General features: G+C 37.9%; 2 protein-coding genes across 3 annotated transcripts in view; one reads left to right on the forward strand and one right to left on the reverse strand.

Moving 5' to 3' along the window:
* The window catches only part of mtor (mechanistic target of rapamycin kinase), a 367086-nt gene that overhangs the window by 183585 nt on the left and 163433 nt on the right, over positions 1 to 20068 (reverse strand). The gene's annotated exons all lie outside the window — the stretch shown is intronic.
* The window catches only part of angptl7 (angiopoietin-like 7), an 11384-nt gene continuing 7913 nt past the window's right edge, over positions 16598 to 20068 (forward strand). The window contains exon 1 of the mRNA XM_043675590.1: positions 16598 to 16979. Within this exon, the coding sequence (XP_043531525.1) occupies positions 16598 to 16979 (382 nt within the window). The remainder of the gene's footprint in view (positions 16980 to 20068) is intronic.

The following is a 20068-nucleotide window of genomic DNA, read 5'->3' on the forward strand; positions in this document are numbered from 1 at the left end:
GACAGCTGGAACTGACAATTGGAAGCGGCAGATACAAATCACTATAAATGCTGGAGGAAACATCACAGAAGCGCTTCACAGGAGGCTCCCAAGCATTGAGGATGTCACCTAGACAGGGGACGAAACGTCTGCAACACAAATTCCCAGCTCGGTGAACAGAAGCACAACGAGGATAGTAAAGGCTTTTTTAGGTATGTGAAAAGAAAAAAAATGGTTAAGACTAAAATTGGGCCCTTGAAGGCAGAAATGGGTGAAGTTACTACAGGGAATAAAGAAATGGCAGAAGAGTTGAATTGGTACTTTAGATCTGTCTTCACTGGGGAAGACATGAGAAATCTCCCAGATGTAATAGTGGCTGAAGGACCTGAACTGAAGGGAATTTATATTAAGCAGGAAATGGTGTTGGAGAGACGGTTAGGTCTGAAGGCTGATAAGTCCTCGGGACCTAATGGTCTACATCCCAGGGTACTGAAGGAAGTGGCTCTAGAAATCGTGGATGCACTTGTGATCATTTCCCAATGTTCTATAGATTCAGGATCAGTTCCTGCGGATTGGAGGGTGGCTAATGATGTCCCACCTTTTAAGAAAGGAGGGAGAAAGAAAACAGAGAATTATAGACCAGTTAGTCTGACCTCAGTGGTGGTAAAATTGTTGGAGTCAATTATAAAGGACGAAATTACGACACATCTGGATAGCAGTAACAGGATAGGTCAGAGTCAGCATGGATTTATGAAGAGGAAATCATGCTTGACTAATCTTCTGGAATTTTTTGAGGATGTAACTCTGAAGATGGACAAGGGAGATCCAGTGGATGTAGTATACCTGGACATTCAGAAAGCCTTTGATAAAGTCCCACATAGGAGCAAAATTATGGCACATGGTATTCGGGGCAAAATACTGACATGGATTGAAAATTGGTTGGCTGACAGGAAACAAAGAGTAGTGATAAACGGCCTCCTTTCGGAATGGCAGGCGGTGACCAGTGGTGTGCCGCAGGGATCAGTGCTGGGACTGCAGCTTTTTACAATGTACATTAATTATATAAATGAAGGTATTAAAAGTAACATTAGCAAATTTGCTGATGACACAAAGCTGGGTGGCAGGGTGAAATGTGAGGGGGATGTTAGGAGAATACAGGGTGACCTGGACAGGCTAGGTGAGTGGACGGATACATGACAGATGCAGTTTAATGTGGATAAATGTGTGGTTATCCAGTTTGGTGGCAAGAACAGAAAGGCAGATTACTACCTAAATGGAGCCAAGTTAGGTAAAGGGGCAGTACAAAGAGATCTGGGTGTTCTTGTACATCAGTCAATTTAGGCAAGCATGCAGGTACAGCAGGCAGTGAAGAAAGCTAATAGCATGCTGGCCCCTCATAACAAGAGGAACTGAGTATAGAAGCAAAGAGGTCCTTCTGCAGCTGTACAGGGCCCTGGTGAGACCGCACCTGGAATATTTAGAAAGTTAAAATCCCTATTACAACCCTATTATTATAGGATTGGACACTCTGGAGGCAGGAAGCATGTTTTCGCTGATGGGTGAGTCCTGAACCAGAGGACACAGTTTAAAAATAAGGGATAGGTCACTTAGAACGGAGTTGAGGAGAAACTTCTTCACCCAGAGAGTGGTGGGTGTGTAGAAGGCTGTGGAGGCCAAGTCTCTGGATACTTTCAAGAAAGAGTTGGATAGAGCTCTTAAGGATAGTGGAATCAAGGGTTATGGGGATAAGGCAGGAACAGGATACTGATTGAGGATGATCAGCCATGATCATAATGAATGGTGGTGCTGGCTCGAAGGGCAGAATGGCCTACTCCTGCACCTATTGTCTATTGTTTTATTTTTATGCTGAGAACATTGAGAAATGGCAAGTAACATTTGTGCTGCACAAGTCCCAATCATTGACCCTCTTCAATAAAAAGACAGTCTAACAATCAACCCTTTACATTCAATGGCATTATCATCATTGAATCTCTCATTGTCAACATTCTGGGATTTACTATGGATCAAAAACTGATCTGGACGAGCCAAATAAACACAGTGGCTACAACAGCAGACCAGAGGCTAGAAATATTGCAATGAGCAACTCACCTCCTGACTCCCCAAGGCCAGTCTATCATTTACAAAGGCACAAGTCAGGAGCGTGACGGAATATTTCACACTTGCCTGGATGAATGCCTCTCCTATACTCAAAAAGCTTGACAACAGTCATGACGAAGCAGCCCACTTGACTGGCACTACATCCACAAGCATCCACTGTCTCGAGCATCTATATCCAGTAGCAGCAGTGTGTATGATCTACACGGTGCACTGCAGAAATTCACTAAAGATCCTCAGACAATCTGCTGAGCCCATGATCACTAACATTTAGAAACACGACTAACAGACACAGAGGTATACTACCACCTGCAAGTTCCATTTTGAGTCACTCACCATCCTGATTGGGAAGCTATGGTCATTCCTTCACAGTCATTAGATCAAGATCCTGGAATTCCTTCCCTAAAAGCATTTTGGGTTTACTTACAGCAAAAGATTTACAATGATTCAAGAAGACAGCTCACCACCGCCTTCTCGAGGAAGTCTAGGGATAAGCGATAAATGCTGGCCCAGCCAGTGATGTCCAGGTCCTGTGAATGTTTTTTTAAAAATTCTGAATTCTAATTTTCTTTTTATTGGCAGTTATGTTTGCTTAATTTCGATAACTGGATGGTTGAAACTTGCTTAGTATAAGAGGAGGATTATCAGCAGTGAACCATATAACATTCATTGTGCCCCAATGTATTGCCCAATGACATATTCTACAGTATGCTGAAAAGGGAGATAGCCTAAAAGCATTTTTTCCCCCTCAAGGGTGGCGCACCTTTGAGTATAGTCATAAGAATTTCTCAAAACATCTCAACTGTTCTTAAAAACCAAAAGCAAACATTACAGACCAATAACTTACATTGAACATAAGATCTAGCAAGATGTAATTCAATTATTCCTCCAGCATAGGAAATGGAAATGAATACATATTCTAGTTTTCTCCTCATTAAATTAAGAGTCAGCACTTTTGCCTTAACAAATTCATAAACATATTTGTATAATATAGTGAAATTTAAGCATGGTGTAAATATTGGAAATATTATCTTAGGCTGTGATTTTTAAAGGGAATGTTGTAACTAAAGTGTTCACAAGACAGGGCAATTCGTTAGTACAAGTTGGTCTGCTGGCCCCCCACCATAAACAGCACAGATTGAAATCTACAATTTACTACACAAGAGGTTCCCAACCCTGACTGAACAAACAGGACAAGGAACAGATGTGACACTTTCACAAACCTGGTCAGTTAATTCCAGACCAGGAAATGTGAGGGGGTGGGTGAACACATGGGAGTGGAAGAAGATAGAGAAGCCTGGGAGATCACATATCTTTCATTCACAGAGTGAACACGGGTAACCAAAAAAGGGAGAATAAATACCTTATAAATAAAAGCTGCAAACAATAAAATACACTCAAGTTTATCAGCAAGAGCCATTTTACTGTTCTGTCATAATTCCATGACCAAGGTGGTGCAGGGTCAAATCAAAAACCATGGGTTTGGACTGTGTACAAATATCCCTAACTCTAAAGAATGCAAGAGCATTTGAATTTTCAGCAGCATGAATGCCTCTCCTATACTCATTACACCATTACACTGCATGATATTTCTAACTGTGCTGATTGACTTGTACAGTTAATATGTAGTTACCATGGTTCTTGCTGAAACAACTACTGAAATATTCAAGGAAGTAAACCGTTAAAAGATTGCATTTTAGTTCAATGGCAGTATCACTAACAGCGAAACAAATTAATATAGCAAAATACAGTTTCTTTACATAAAGTTGTGCTTGTTTTCATATTTGATAAAGAAGTTGGTGTTACAAGAACATTAATGCAAGCTACTCGGTTAAATCACAGTAAAGGGATTAGCTTTAAAAACTTTCAATTTAATCAGAGCAGGCTCTTGATTTGACTCTCATTGGTAAAAGAACAATTTTACCCACGTTTCAAAGAGGAAACCAGATGTCTGTGTTGTGCCTCTGGATTATCAGCAATAGCGGTCTGGAATTACAGCACGAAACGCTACAACAAAGCTCCATACACTAATTCACAGCGTGCTTATAACTTACCACATTCTTCACATTGGTTCCAATTATGTTGCAATTGAATTTTTTCTATTTGAAGAAAAATGAATTCACCCTTTGTAATGGCATATTTCCACTTTGCTCAGTAGAAGAATTTAGATGTTTCATGAAGCAGCATTTGAAAAAGACCACACATGTGGAAAAAAATAAAATTGTATATTTCAGCAATGCAAAGTTCATTGATTACTTTTATTTTGGGAGTTGGACTCTCAGCTTATATTGCAAATATTACAAGAAACTAAAACACGCAGTGTTGAACACCATAGGAATTATCTGTGTGTCGTGTGTATAAAGTTAAAAAAAATTATATAGTATGCACGTTATTAGAAATTATGCAAATCATTTCATATATACTAAATTACAGAGGTCCAAGTCACTTATGACAAACAAATATTATGGTTGCTTGACCTGACTTCCATGCTTGCCTACATTACAATTGTGAAAGTCCTTTTGTGAAATATCTGTGGACATGAACAATGCAAAATAAATCAAAACTTTTTGTTTACTTGCACGGAGTTGCTAATTTTAAAAAAATGAATACAAGTTTAGGATTATGAGCAAATACCCGATAAATCTGCTGGTCTCTTTTTAATTTGTCTCTTCAGAATTCTGACAGGAGAAGCACTTTCTAAATGGAAATTAATTTTGGAAGTAAAATATTTTTTCTGGCATAAAAAGCATCAACCGAGAATCAGCAACTAAAAAATAGAATTTGAATCACTACTATTCTGTTCCTTGGTCAAATTTATGTGCCACATTCTATTGACTAAAATCACCTAATTTGCATCTATTTCACATAATCTTACTTAACTAAGGAGGAAACAACTGCCTGTCTGAGTCTGACGTCCAGACTGTTCAGTCACAAGGGCGGTAAATGAAAGCCTTGTCTAAATGACGAACATATTTTAAGAGTAAAATCAAAGCCACATTTTCTTCTAAGATTATAAACATAACCAAAAATTTATTTCAAATGACAACTTAATTTGAAGATAAAAAGCAAACGCTGAAAACTGAATTTCCACTAAATACCTTGCAATGATTTCAAACTATATAACTACTGAAACAATGCCCGTTCAAACAAAGTCCTTTCTTAGGAACTAATAAACTATAAAATTCTAATGCTAAATAGCACAGAGTGCATTCTGAATGAGACATAAAGCACAAGTTATTATATATAATTTTTATTGTAAACTCCAAACCCTAATTCTTTTCACTACAATATAGAAATATATAATCCATTTTGCATACTGAGAAATAAAGGTCTGGCAGTTAGCAATCACCAGCAGTAACATTTCTCTTTAACAACACAACTGAAGGCAAGGATTCGCACCTTGCATGAAAGATAAGAATCAAATTTATTTTTCAATTTTCTTAAGAAGTTAATTTACTTAAATTTAGCTGTCTCACACCCTTTCCTTTATTGCTAGATTCACCAACAGTAAGGAAAGTTTAGTGAAACTGAACTGTATTCCTACTGATCATAAAGCATTAGCGCTGTTATATTCACATTGATGTAAAGTGGCTATAATAGCAGGTCCCATCTGACACCTGAGTGTATTAAACCAAGGCAGTCAAAATATCTCCAGGAGTTGGGAGTTCACATCCATTGCACCACAAATCTGCTTGCTAGCACAACAATGTTTGAAAGCTTGGGTGTACACTGCACCTCATGATAATGTCCAAAACTTTAAACTGCAATGTTTCTGAAATTCCTAGAAAGCAGTCAGACATTCTTACTGCTGCAAAGTTAAATATTATCTGCTATGAATGCTCAGATGTCCAAATGCAATGTCATCCATTCTCACTGCATCTGGGTGTTAATTTGCCTGCAATTATTCAAAATGATAAACAGTCTGTCATCTTCACCATTGAAAACAGGTGCCAGTATATAACTTGCAGTATAACTGCAGCTTAACAGCAATGCAGATTCCATTTGAACTACAAAACTATTTTAAAGAGTTGTGACATTAATATGCCATATTTTAAACAAAATTAAGTGCCTACTGGTGCAATTGAGTAACAGGTAGCCAAAATTCAACAGCTCAATTGAGACGCAGCAGCAAGAGAGAAATCAGGGACATCGGTCACAGTAGAAATAGTCAATCTATAAATGCATCTTTTCCATATGTCGACTAAATTTAGGTTAAAAGTGCAAACACATACTGTAGATTTATTAATTGCAGGAAATGTTAAATAACTGGCTTTAGAAGATTTCACATCTTCAACTACTGATAATTCTGCTCACATTCTAACAATGTTCTGTGAAGGTGTTTTATGCAGATTGGAACTAAAAAATACTGAGTTTAGCAGAATTAGGGAAAACAATTATGAAAATTTACAACGTATCATTTACAGGCTAACCAGACTGTTCTTGTATTTGAGAATTTAATCTGATATTCAACATTTACACCTCACTTTACAGCTTACAAAATAATTCCTTGTTTCTTTCAAGTCTACTTTGCAAACAATTTGGATCCCATAGATTCTTCTAGCAATGGTTTCTACAAGCCCTGCCACCATTGATTATTTCTAGAAACCAACAGCTGAGTGTGAAAAAAATTGCAGTTATCTTGGGTATTTGCATCCCGAGATAGGATAAATGCATAAATCTGATAATCACATTAGCAAACTTAACAATCTTCTTTAAAATTTAGAAGGAACAGGCAGGGGCTACGAACTGTCTGAGCACAAATAAATAGGGGTACCTTTAACGCTAGGTGTGGAATGAGAAGGTCAGGCGTGAAGAACCTGCGTCTCTCAGTCCAGAGGTAGGGACACCACTACTGTGCTGCAAAAAGACCCTCTCCCAAGAAATTATGTTTCTTAACAGGAGTTCATATGTCTTGATTTCAATTTCGCAAACCAGCTTGAATTCTATTAAACAGTGGTAGCAAGGGATGGAAACTGAAATTTCTTTCAGTGGAAAAATGGCAGTTAGAGATGAATGGCTGAAACCAAGTGAAAAGTATCAAGATATAATTTTTTCACCAATGGCTTATGAAACTAAAACTTATGATCAATGGGAAAATGAAGTGGACATGTAGAAACAGGTTACTTCTTTACCAAGAAAATTACAAGTTATGTACACGGCACTACCGCTTCCTACTAGAAGCTAAATCATTAGGAAGCGATAATGCCATGAACACAACCTATGATTTTCTGGAATGGCAATAAATGTTGCCAGGCCAGCAATACCCTCATCCTGCAAATGAATTAAAGAAAACACACTTTTGAAATAGCTGTCAGAAGCTTTAATAGCTTCCTGGTAAAACAGCTTTAATGACACAAAATAGGACAACCATACAACAAAAAGATGAAGTATTCAAAGGCTGTCCAGACATGGGGCCTAAGCATCAATATGAAAGAAGGATCCTAACCAAAAGGAGCAATGATGAGATAACTTTTGGCAATTATGAGAATCAACTGGAATTAAAGAACTATAAGGCTTGTCCTTACCACCCTTCTTAAACAGTGGCACCATGTCTGCCAACCTCCAGTCTTCCGGCACCTCATCTGTGTCTACCAATAATACAAATATCTCAGCAAGAGAAGTGATTGCTGGGCCTCTTGCTGAGATATTTGTATCATCTGTAGTCAGATTACAATAGGATCTTGACCAGATGGGTCAATGGGCTGAGAAGTGACAGATGAAGTTTAATTCAGATAAGTGCAAGGTGCTGCATTTTGGGAAAGCAAATCTTAGCAGGACTTATACACTTAATGGTAAGGTCCTAGGGAGTGTTGCTGAACAGAGACCTTGGAGTGCATGTTCATAGCTCCTTGAAAGTGGTGTCGCAGGTAGAAAGGATAGTGAAGAGGGAGTTTCGTATGCTTTTGTTTATTGGTCAGAGTATTGAGTACAGGAGTTGGGAGGTCATGTTGCGGCTGCACAGGACATTGGTTAGGCCACTGTTGGAATATTGCATGCAATTCTGGTCTTCTTCCTATCGGAAAGATGTTGTGAAACTTGAAAGGGTTCAGAAAAGATTTACAAGGATGTTGCCAGGGTTGGAGAATTTGAGCTATAGGGAGAGGATGAGCAGGTTGGGCTGTTTTCCCTAGAGCGGAGGCTGAGGAGTGACCTTATACAGGTTTACAAAATTATGAGGGGCATGGATAGGGTAAATAGGCAAAATCTTTTCCCTGGGGTCGGGGAGTCCAGAATCAGAGGGCATAGGTTTAGGGTGAGTGGGGAAAGATATAAAAGAGACCTAAGGGTCAACGTTTTCACACAGAGTGTGGTACGGGTATGGAATGAGCTGCCAGAGGAAGTGGTGGAGGCTGATACAATTACAACATTTAAAAGGCATCTGGATGGGTATATGAATAGGAAGGATTTAGAGGGATGTGGACCAAATACTGGGAAATGGAACTATGGAACTAGATTAGATTAGGATATCTGGTCGGCATGGACAAGTTGAACTGAAGGTTCTGTTTCCGTGCTGTATATCTCTATGACTCTAATAGGAATGCCTTAAGAATGATCAATATGTATTTTAGATGCAGCTCAATGTCACTATGCAATGAATTATGCTCAACGGAGTAAGATGACTTTTGAAATGATATACAACACAGAAGGTTGAGAAGACGATAATACGTATCAAGCAGAAAGGATTGTCTTGGTCACAAGAAGCTTCAACCCTTAAATGAATTTGATTTGCTGATGCAACGAATGTTGTTATGGTTGACAGTGGATGCACATCCAGTTTGTAGAGTGGATTGGCTAAAATGTTATCTAGATTACTTACACATAAAGGACCAGAGTGAAGCTAAGGGATTTGAGAGCTTTACTTGCTTCAAATTTGCGGATGACAACACATTGAAGTAAATTAAGAGAGAGTAGTAATTCCATGTGAAATTGAAGGGGTAAGCTGTTTTCAGCAGCACGGATGTAATATCCAGTGAAATATCCCTACTTTTAAAGGCTCAAGTGACACTGGATTTGGAGTACAAGACGACAAGTGGGTTTGGAAAGTCAATTGATCTGCAGTTTATACAACCTAGAAATTATTGTCTGCCCTTAACGAGATCCAACTTGTCTAATCAAAATATTAATTAAGTGTTAATAGCATCGGGCGATAGAAGCTTAAACAAAAAAAGATTCATTGTTTTAAAACTACACATTCAATTTACCTACCCATCTTCTCAAATTTAAAATTCAACTAAAGGATGCAGGAGTAAGGGACAATGAGTATAGTAAACATACAGAAAAGATCAATTACAAATGTGAAAACAATTGAAGAACACCATCATGGTCAGAAGTAAGTCTCCCAGTAGCAAGAGACTTAAATGAAGGTGAAGCAATGGACCTAAAGATTTGGGATAAGGTAAGAAAAACATTTTATCTTGCACTTCATAAACTCTTAAATCCTGTTGCCGTGTGTACAACAACATGCATAATAATAAAAAAAAGACTGAAAACAAGATGATAGATTGAATTGGGGCCACCAGTTAAATTCCAAAGTGACAATGATTGAAAATTCCCAAACATGAATTTAAATATGTGTGTGAAAATATGAACATTATAGTTATAAATACAGAAAGTTTCTTTAGTAATAGAGTATGCGAAAGACATTAGGTAAGAATAGAGATGTTTCAAAAATCTTAGCAGATTAACTTGTGAACCAATATTGGCCCTCCTGTGGTTAGTCCATTTAGGGAATTCACTGCAATTGGGGGAGGGTTCCAATCCAGATCAAACTGTTTTTGAAATAAATCCAAATATTCTTTCAGCAATGTCTGATCATATAATAAGGATAATGCTTATTATCCCAAGAGGACAATTGCCAAAAAATGGACACGAGAGGCACATGTCAAAAAGAGTTAGTGAATGGACGAGTACTACTACAGGTAGAGAGGGGTAAACTACCAGGAAATAGGAGCATTGGTCAAACATGCAAGATGAGGGCAGGAAACCAAAGATTAGTAAAATGAGATGAAGATGTAGAAAGCCAGAAATTGCACTATAAAGTTCTAAAAATGGGTCTGAAACTTAATATGGTGCTAGAAAAAGGTTCAAGGCTAGTAAAAAGAATGCTGAACATAGGAGGGGGAGATCTCACAGTAGTATTAGTTGTCCAGAACAATAAAAGTAGGGTTCATAGTTTGAAAAACGAAAGGACCACAGAATTGGTCAGGTATACCATGAGAAGTAGAAGTCCCTATGATTGAGAAGTTATAGTGGCTATTAACAAATTAAAGCTAAATTGATAAAAGATGCCAAGCAAGAGTCGAAAATCTGGAAAGAACTTGTTGTGTACACCGAACTGCCTGATAGGATGTAGCAAGTACCATCTTACAGTCAGATAAGTACCTCTTGACAGTACATACAAAGCTGAAGTCAGATGAATGGTTTGGGCTTTTGGAGAAAGACTTGGTAATCAAAAATTTAGGTTTGATGCTCCTACAGCAGGAAGTGTACATTTGAAAATTTCCTTAGCTGCTTCAACAACAAATTCCTGGCAGTCTAAATCAATTGCTGAAAAAGCAGCAATTTTGCAATGGGAAACATAGAATTCAAGTATGTGGAAGAAGACCATTCAGCCCATCAAGTCTACACCAACCCTCCAAACAGCATTTCAAAGGGAATTTCTTTTGAAGCCACCTAAAGAACCTCATGATGTGGAAGAGAAACTGTGGAAATTAAACAAGTATGTTTAAGGATCAATAAAGAGAATGTAGTACTTTTCAGTTAGGTCTGTCATGTTGAAAGTCCTATATATTCAATTAAAAAGAGACACCGCAAAATTTCATTGGTATCCCAAGGAAAAGCCAACAGGCATCTTTACAAAGCAGGTGGAGATATTGTCAGGGAACTTCGGCAGAACTGAAGAAATGCATGATCTATAAAATAAAAAAAGGCAAGACAGATGTTAAGTGATAGTCAAGATTCAGAGTCCTCTCAATAAAAAGGATTATGTATCAAAAGCAGCAAAAAAACCCAAGAGATCATAGATAAGCAATCTTGCTTATCGATATATTGTAAGTAAGATTGCTTATCTAAGATCTCTTGGTTTGTTTGCATCCCAATAAATAGGTCCAGGCTCTCTCAGAAAAATGAGGCTGCACCCAAGGTTAAGAAAAAGACCAGTTATGAAATCTGACTAGTCATGTGAACTGGTTGCACACTCAAGTTAGGCCCAATGCCACTTATAACTTCTTGGAGCTTGAGCTTTAAGATTTAAAACATGTTGATTTAGAAGGCTAATAATTTCTTAAGGCAAGCATTTCTTTTTGTAAAGCATTCTGACAATTGGTGACAATTGAGGTCAAATAAACATCAAAGAAATTAAATCCAGAGAAACATGTACGCAGGTTTCCATGCATTAGGTCACCAATCATCAAATAATTTCAGAGGGTTATTGTATTATAATGAAGTTATGGAATATTGCATTAAGATGATGGATTGCTTTGTACCCTACCTCCAAGTGGAAAAATAATTTATTTTACAGCATGGGAAACATGGGATATGCTAATGGTGTGAATAATAATGTGAGACAAAAAAAAATTATTAGCTTTGGACAGACTATGAACATTTTGAATTTGAAGAAAAAAAGGAATACACTAAGACCTATGTTTAATGAAGAAAGTGGCTATTAGTTGTATGAATACATGAGCACCTGCAACACTGCATGGTCTGAGAGGAATAAGATTGAGTATGTCAAAAAAAACTCTCTCCACAAAAGATGTGTCTTGATTTAATCTTTCCAACGGTCTTGGACTCTTTTAACATATGACCTTAACATTTACAATAGCAACCAGACCCATTTCTGTAATTAAGTATATTGAAAGATTATGGGAATGAAAACAATTACAATGAGAAAGACCAATCTCCATAGGTGTACTGTGAAATGAATCAGCTTTATTCGAATATAAAAAGTTCAACTACAGTTTCCAGCTGTCTAACTCACATTTCAGTTAGTTTTCCTTAATGATAAGTTAGAGCATGTTCATTTTCTATCGACCCTTCAAATTGACACTGTTATAGTTGAAACTGTAAATTTAACAACAGAACAACTTATTTTTAAACAATAAAAGGCCCTGTCATTTCTTACGCACTGCAATGGAATCATTATGTAACATATTGCTGCTTGGCATTAATAAATGTACATCTACACGTTATCCTGCCCACTCAGTTCAAAACAACCTATGCAGCTGTTACAAAGATGCACAACAGCATTTCAAGAAATCCAGAAACAGGCTCATTTAAAGAGGAGCATCTTAGTATCCACAAAATGCTGCAAAATGAAATTACATAAATCACAGTTTAATTGAAAACTCCTTTTGATTTTGTTCTCTTATTTGTGATAATTTTCAATAATTTGTTCAAAACAGTGACTACTGATGATCTCATTTGGAAAATGGATGCAGAGTGGTAAAAGGAGTATCTGAATCACTGACGTATGGAAGGATAGACAAATCAAAGCACAGCCCAAGGCGGCACTTGTATTAAGTTGGTTTAAATCCTTCAGAGCTTCACTTCCTCTATTTCTATTTCTGATTTAAAGCTTCCTACAAATCTACTCTTGCTCTGTCTCTGGTTAATTCTCTCTTTTTCATCAACCCGATGAATGGCCACACTTTTGGCTACAGAGACCTGAAACTTTTGCAATCTCCCCTAATTTCAACTCTCCTTTGCAAGATCCTTCTTAAAGACAATCTCCTGCATCAAACTTCTGGATAGTCTCCTGAAATCTTCTAAGTTTCTGATCAAGTTGATAAGTGACAAGTAACATCCATGACCACACAGCGACCATCTCAAACAAATAAGAATCTAACCATTGCCTCCTGATTGTGACAGTTACTAGTATCAATCCTAGGGATTACCACAGACCAGAAAATGAACTGGACCAGCCATATAAATAATGTGGCTATAAGAACAGGTCAGATGCTATGGATTCAGTATTGTAACTTGCCTCTTGTCTCCCCAGTGCCTATTCACCATCTGCAAAGCACAATTTAGGATTGTAATGGAATATCATCCCCTTGCATGGATGAATGAAGTTCTTACAACATTCTAGAAGCTTGACACCATCTAGTACAAAGCAGTCCATTTTTAGAACCAGCCACTACGCTCAACAGTCACTATCTTCACCCCAATGCACAACGAACTGCAGCAATTTCCTGTGTTTAACTGGAGGAAATGGCAGCTCATGTAGGAAAGCAGGTTGGATAAGCAAAATTATAAAAGAAATGTGAAGGTATGGACTGGTATCAGTGTGTATATGGACGCTGACTGTGGACATTGTCACTAAGGATTAGAATGCAGTTGAAGATGTGTGATGAGGACAAGGATAAATTCTGAAGAGAATGTAAAGGTAATAGTCTTGGGGTAGAAATGAAGCACTGTTTTGGAACGCTCCGCCTGTAGTACAATGACTACGAACAGAATAAGTGATGATGGTCCCAAAGAACGTGAAAACAAAAGAGGAATCTGAGGAGGATACAGTGAGTAACTGTAGAGAACATTGAGAAAAATAATTGAACATTTCAGGGTTGCTACTCTGTTGCTATTAAAATGTCATAATACTGAACTTGCAGCAAATTCATGCCCAATTTACAGTATGAATCTGGGGCACAATCTCAGCCGTCAAGCTTGTATTTAGATTTCAATACCCATACTGTTGCAGAGAAGAAAGAATTAGGACTATTGTAACTTGGATTTTTATCACAATATTTTGTATTTCTGCACATGCAGATTGTATTTTGTAATTCTTAAAACCAGCAACATGTTATTTAACAACATATGTCATTGCTCTAATAAACAAATTATTCTTACTTTGTGGTATTTACATCAGAGGTCAGACTTCATTAAGTGTGTTGTAAAAGTGTTAAGTGAAGCACTCTGCATCCAGATGTTGGCAAAATGAGGTTCTGTGGTGTGCATGGGAGCAAGTTACTTCAATGCAGTCTCATTTGCAGAAATCATGAACAATGCAGCAGCATGGGGAGACAAGAGACTTTAAAGAAATACATTTTTAAGAATCAGTACTAAACGTTTGAACAGAGGAATATTTTGCGGCGGTATTGGTGATTGAAAAGTAGTAAATTTTAGGAGACAGGTTGCAGCATTTATTTAAAATGAGAAAATGAAAAGACACTACCAATTTGTGAATTACAATGTTCTGTTCAGTTCACAAAACTCCATAAAACTAATATTTGGTAAATGACAATAATTATTATTCTAGTTAATATATGCCAAAGGGTTTTAAATAGACATAGTTAACAGTTACTAAAGAAACTGTCACAATTTGGTGTTGATTTCTAAACAGCATTCAATACCATACTACACACAAGGTTACTTAATGAAATAAGAGGACATGCTGTTGGGGGTAGAATACTAGCATAAATAGACTACTGGCTAATTAAAATGCAGAGAATTGGGGTAAAGGGAGCATTTTAGGATGGCAACCTGTAACCAGTGGAGTGACCATAAGATAAGCAGCAGAAGCAGGCCAGTCAGACCAACGAGTCTGCGCCACCATTCAATAAGATCATGGCTGATCTGATAATTATCAGCTCCACTTTCCTGTCTTATCCCTATGACCCTTGATTCCCATACTGATTAAAAATTTATCTTTGTCTTGAATATACTTAACTCCCAGCCTCAACAGTCATATATGATAAAGAACTCCACAGAATCATCACGTTCAGAGAACAATTTCTTCCTCATCTCTGTTCTAACTGGGTAACCTCTTACTCTGAGATTGCACCCCCTGTAAGGTCATCCCTCATTCTTTTAAATTCTATTGAGTACAGGCCCAAACTACACCATCTTCCACTCATAAGAAAATCCCTCCATACCTGGAATCAACCTGATGAATCTACTCTGGACTGCCCCCTTTGCTAGTATGTCTTTCCTTTGATAAGTGGATCAAAACTGCTCTCAATGTTCTTACAGTGGTGTAATTCATGTCTTGTATCGTTTTTTCAAGATTTCTTTATTTTTATACTCCATTCCCTTCGAAATAACGGCGAATAGTCAATTTTTCTTCCCCATCACCTGCTGAACTTGGGTGCTAGCTTATTGAGATTTATAGATGAGAACTCTAAAATCCATCTGTGCTGCAGCTTTTTCCAGTCTTTCTCCATACAAATAATATTCAGCTCCACTATTCATCCTGCCAAAGAGCATAACCTCATTTTTAGGATGGCAACCTGTAACTTATGGAGTGATACAGGGGTTAACGATGGAGTCACAATTATTTACAGTAGATATGAATGACATGGATGAAGGAAGTGAAATATCCTATAGTCAAGTTTGCAGATGACACTGTACAAAAATAAGTGGGAAGGCCAGTATTGGGAGAATGGCATAGACAGTTTAAGAGAGATTCAGACAGGTTCAGCGAGTGGATAAAAACTTGGAAGATGGGATGCAATACGGGAAAACGTGAGGACAGACATCTGAAATTCTGAAAGAGCTGGCTTTGATTTACTGTTTGCAATGTTATTTAAAGCAGTTTATCTTAATTTCAGTTAACATGTGAAGTATATCACAAAATAAAAATGCAGTCTACTTTTGAAACATAATTTTGATTACAAATGACTGCAGGATAAATCTGCAACATGAGTCACATGTTGTGGCTAACCTCAAATGAAATGTATATCAGCTGTACAAGTAAGTGAAACAGTATGCTGCTTAAGTATTTTAACAGTCTGAAGTAATCACCTCATAGTATCCTGTCTGCACAAAAATGAAAATTGCTGACTTTTGTTATTTTGTTACTTTTCAAAAGATATTTATTCTAACATGATGTAGAATAGATTTTATGCTTAAAAGCTCATTGAAATGCACGTAGACATGTGTGCGTATTTGAGTGTGGTGTACTATTGCAAGTTATTACTGAACTGTATTAACAGCTTTGAATATTTTATCTCATCACAGCATGTATTTATAAGAAATGGGACAAAAAATACATAAACCTGTTGCTGCCTTCCTCCACAACACTGGTAATATGATATCAGGAAAAGCTGACAGGACTGAGGTCCTTTGCTCGCCAAATTTCAAACAAAAGGCATCCTTCTCTCAAAGAAAACTCCAGCCCACATTCCTGTCAGCACCTGAGGCTAATTGATGGACTGGGAGGAGCCTGCCATATGTGCAGGAGCAAGGAATGGGAGGGGCACAGACTAAAGATGCATTAGGTATTTAAGATGCTGTGTCGAGCTATTTTCAAGACTGCCTACATTTTTCAGAAAAGGACACCAGGAACACTTAATTCGCAAGTTTCAATCTTCACTGGATAAAGTGCACAAGAGGAATTTCTCTCAACAATGTGCTTCTAATTATTCTGAACTACTAATACAAAACGTTAAAACACTCTGACAAAGCAGATCATTAGTTTTGTTAACGTTTTTTGAAAACATAATCCAAAGCGGCAAGTGTTTTAAGCCCAAGGACATAAGATTTTTACATTAATTAAATTCCAAAGATGACAGTCAAAATTTTCCTTTGGCTTCTTTCATTCATTTTGTTCCTCTGCATCGTTTCTCCAAGCTACAGCCGGGTTCAGAAAGCACCTCGGAGAAGGGGAACCACAGGAGGAGTTAACATTCTGAAACTCACGACCTGCTGTGATGATGTTAAAGAGCTGAAAATCCAAGTGGCCAACCTGACTAGCATTCTGGCTGAGCTTAGTAGGAAACAGGAGACTGACTGGATAAATGTAGTCATGCAAATGATGGAAGTGGAAAATGGCTATCGGCAGATGGAATCTCGTATTACAGAAGCTGAAGGAAAATACTCTGAAGTCAACAATCGGATAGACATTATTCAGCTTCAAGCAGCCCAAACAGTTACACAGACATCAACAGGTAAGAGCAGATTATTCTAGTGAGGAATAGATGGGAAGGAATATGTATTAAACGCATTTGTCACAAGAGTCAAGATTAGAATGGTGCTGGAAAAGCACAGCAGGTCAGGCAGCATCCGAGGAGCAGGGAAATCGAAGTTTCGGGCAAAAGCCCTTCATCAGGAATAGAGGCAGGGAGACTCCGGGGTGGAGAGATAAATGGGCTCTCTCTATTTAACTCTCCACCCCGGAGGCTCCCTGCCTTCATTCCTGATGAAGGGCTTTTGCCCGAAACGTCGATTTTCCTGCTCCTCGGATGCTGCCTGACTTGTTGTGCTTTTCCAGCACCACTCTAATCTTTACTCTGATCTCCAGCATCTGCAGTTCTCACATTTGCCTCTGTATTTGTCAGAACGTCAAGTTTGGAATTAATAAACACAGGCAATTGAAATTTAACTTTTAAAAGGTGTTTTAGCCATTGAAAAAATATTAAAAGCACTTCAATTTGAAAATAGTTACAATTATTTCTTTATAATTGAAATTAATCAAAGATAATACTTCACATTTATATATCAGTATTATGGAGAAACAGTTCACATTGATCAATTATGAATGACAACTTGCATTTGTACATCACATTTAACAGTAAAATATTCCAAGGAACGTGATAGGAGCATTATCAGACAGAGCCTGACAGATGAAAGCCAAATTTCTACTTAATAAAACACAGCTGTATAATGTAGTCTGGGTATTCCCAATTTTCTTGAGCGAGATCCCATTCAAACTCGTATATAATTTGGAAAACTTTCAATTATGTGGACTACGGCTCACAAAGAATAAATCAGGGATCATATTTGAAATGAAAGAGCACAGTAATTCTTCTCCAAAAAAGGAATGTGCCTTTGAACTCACTCACCTCAACCAAACCCTCCCAAATCCTCGGAATAGGGCTACTAAACATTTTTATATTTTACTTACTAACAGATTTAATTTCACTGTATTTTCTTTCTGCAACAGCCTACACCAAAGTAGTGCAGATCTTTCAAGTTTGTTTTGACTTGTTAAAGTAATCAAGATATTACTTTTAATTCATATGAAAATCAATTAAAATTAAGCCATGCATTCATCATTTACAGAAGATATTTAATGCTGTCAGTACATAACATGGAGTTACGCAAGAAACTACAGAACTGATACAATAGAATGTTTGAGTTGATTTTGCCTGAAGAGCTATTATGTTCAAATTACATTCTGTTTTAGCACAAAATACCGATGGTTAAATTTGAACAGTCTAAAAAAATTTCATCTAAAATTTCAAAAATTCTGTTATCGCACAATGCATTTAAATGCTGCCGTAATCACATTTATCTTTACTTCAATATTACAAGACTTTTTGAATCAACTGTAATAGTGAGAACACAGATGTATACTAGCAGTTTAATTTTTTTCTTTTTATCTGTTAGGTCAAACTTTGCAGGAATAAAAACTGTCTCCTCATATGAAACTAATTTTAAAACAATCATTCATTCCTATCTCATTTTATGTAATGGCTGAATTTATGTGCATTCTAAACTTAAAATAGTGAAGGCAAATCCATCACTTGAAAACCAGGGCATGGCATAAGTGACAACATCATGATGGGATCCTTCATCATTTTTAACAGTGTATGTATTGCAACTTGTGAACCAGGATTGTATCGCAATGGCCAAGAACCCCACTTTTACATTCACTGGCTCAAATTTCCTCAAAGCAGAACATATTGTGAAATTACCAAAGGGCTTTCTATCTCCAATCTCAAAATAGAAATCCATGCCTGCCAGCTCCTACCCTATACACTTGCGTGTTTAACACACCAGTAGTAAACTCATATTTGCACATGTAGCCGGAGTCCATACAAAGAACACTCACATTCCATTCAGAGACCTTGAGTCTGTGATTCACATTCTATCAGACGGAGTCAATGAGACAAGAAATCTCAGCAATCTTGCATTCTCACCTGCTAGTGAAGCAGACCAAATGGCATACTTTCGCTATTCAATCACTATCTAAAAAATGCATGAAAGGATCCCACTTTTCACTTCACCTAAAGCAGTCAGAAAGAGTCTGGAAAGATTGAGGATCTTACCATTTATATCATTATTCAATTTTTGATCTCATTTTGAGAAAATAGATCCAGTACACTGCTCTCTCTATTTTACATTGATTCAGTTTCTATTGATACATTGAATTTTAGAATGGTTTCCATCCATTCAGTCTACTGAAACTGGAGTCCATAACCCAACAATATTCATGGTTCCACATTTAAGCTGCTAGGTTGGTTACATTATTTAATTCTACTATATATGAAGACCCAATTGTCTGTACTGTCTGTAGTGCCAAAGGACAAAACTATCAGCTTGAATCAATGGTAGCATGCTTGCCTCAGTTGCAGATCCTAGACTAGAGTGACACATTTATACACTTAAAAATGTGTTGCTGGAAAAGCGCAGCAGGTCAGGCAGCGTCAAAAGAGCAGGAGAATCGACGTTTCGGCATAAGCCCTTCTTCAGGAATGAGGAGGGTGTGCCAAGCAGTCTAAGATAAAAGGTAGGGAGGAGGGACTTGGGGGAAGGGAGTTGGGAATACGATAGTTGGAAGAAGGTTAAGGTGAGGGTGACCTCCCTCGTCAGATCCACACCGCCCACCAACCCAACCTCCACTCCCGGTACCTTCCCCTGCAACCGCAAGAAATGCAAAACTTGCGCCCACAACTCCCCCCCTCACTTCCCTCCAAGGCCCCAAGGAATCCTTCCATATCCGTCAGAAATTCACCTGCACCTCCACACACATCATTTACTGCATCCGCTGCACCCGATGTGGCCTCCTATACACTGGGGAGACAGGCCGCCTACTTGCAGAACGTTTCAGAGAACACCTCTGGGACACCCGCACCAACCAACCCAACCACCCCGTGGCTGAACACTTTAACTCCCCCTCCCACTCCGCCAAGGACATGCAGGTCCTTGGTCTCCTCCATCGCCAGACCATAGCAACACGACGCCTGGAGGAAGAGCGCCTCATCTTCTGCCTAGGAACCCTCCAACCACAAGGGATGAATGCAGATTTCTCCAG

The sequence above is a fragment of the Chiloscyllium plagiosum genome, chromosome 34, assembly GCF_004010195.1.
Source record: "Chiloscyllium plagiosum isolate BGI_BamShark_2017 chromosome 34, ASM401019v2, whole genome shotgun sequence".
Lineage (NCBI taxonomy): Eukaryota > Metazoa > Chordata > Chondrichthyes > Orectolobiformes > Hemiscylliidae > Chiloscyllium > Chiloscyllium plagiosum.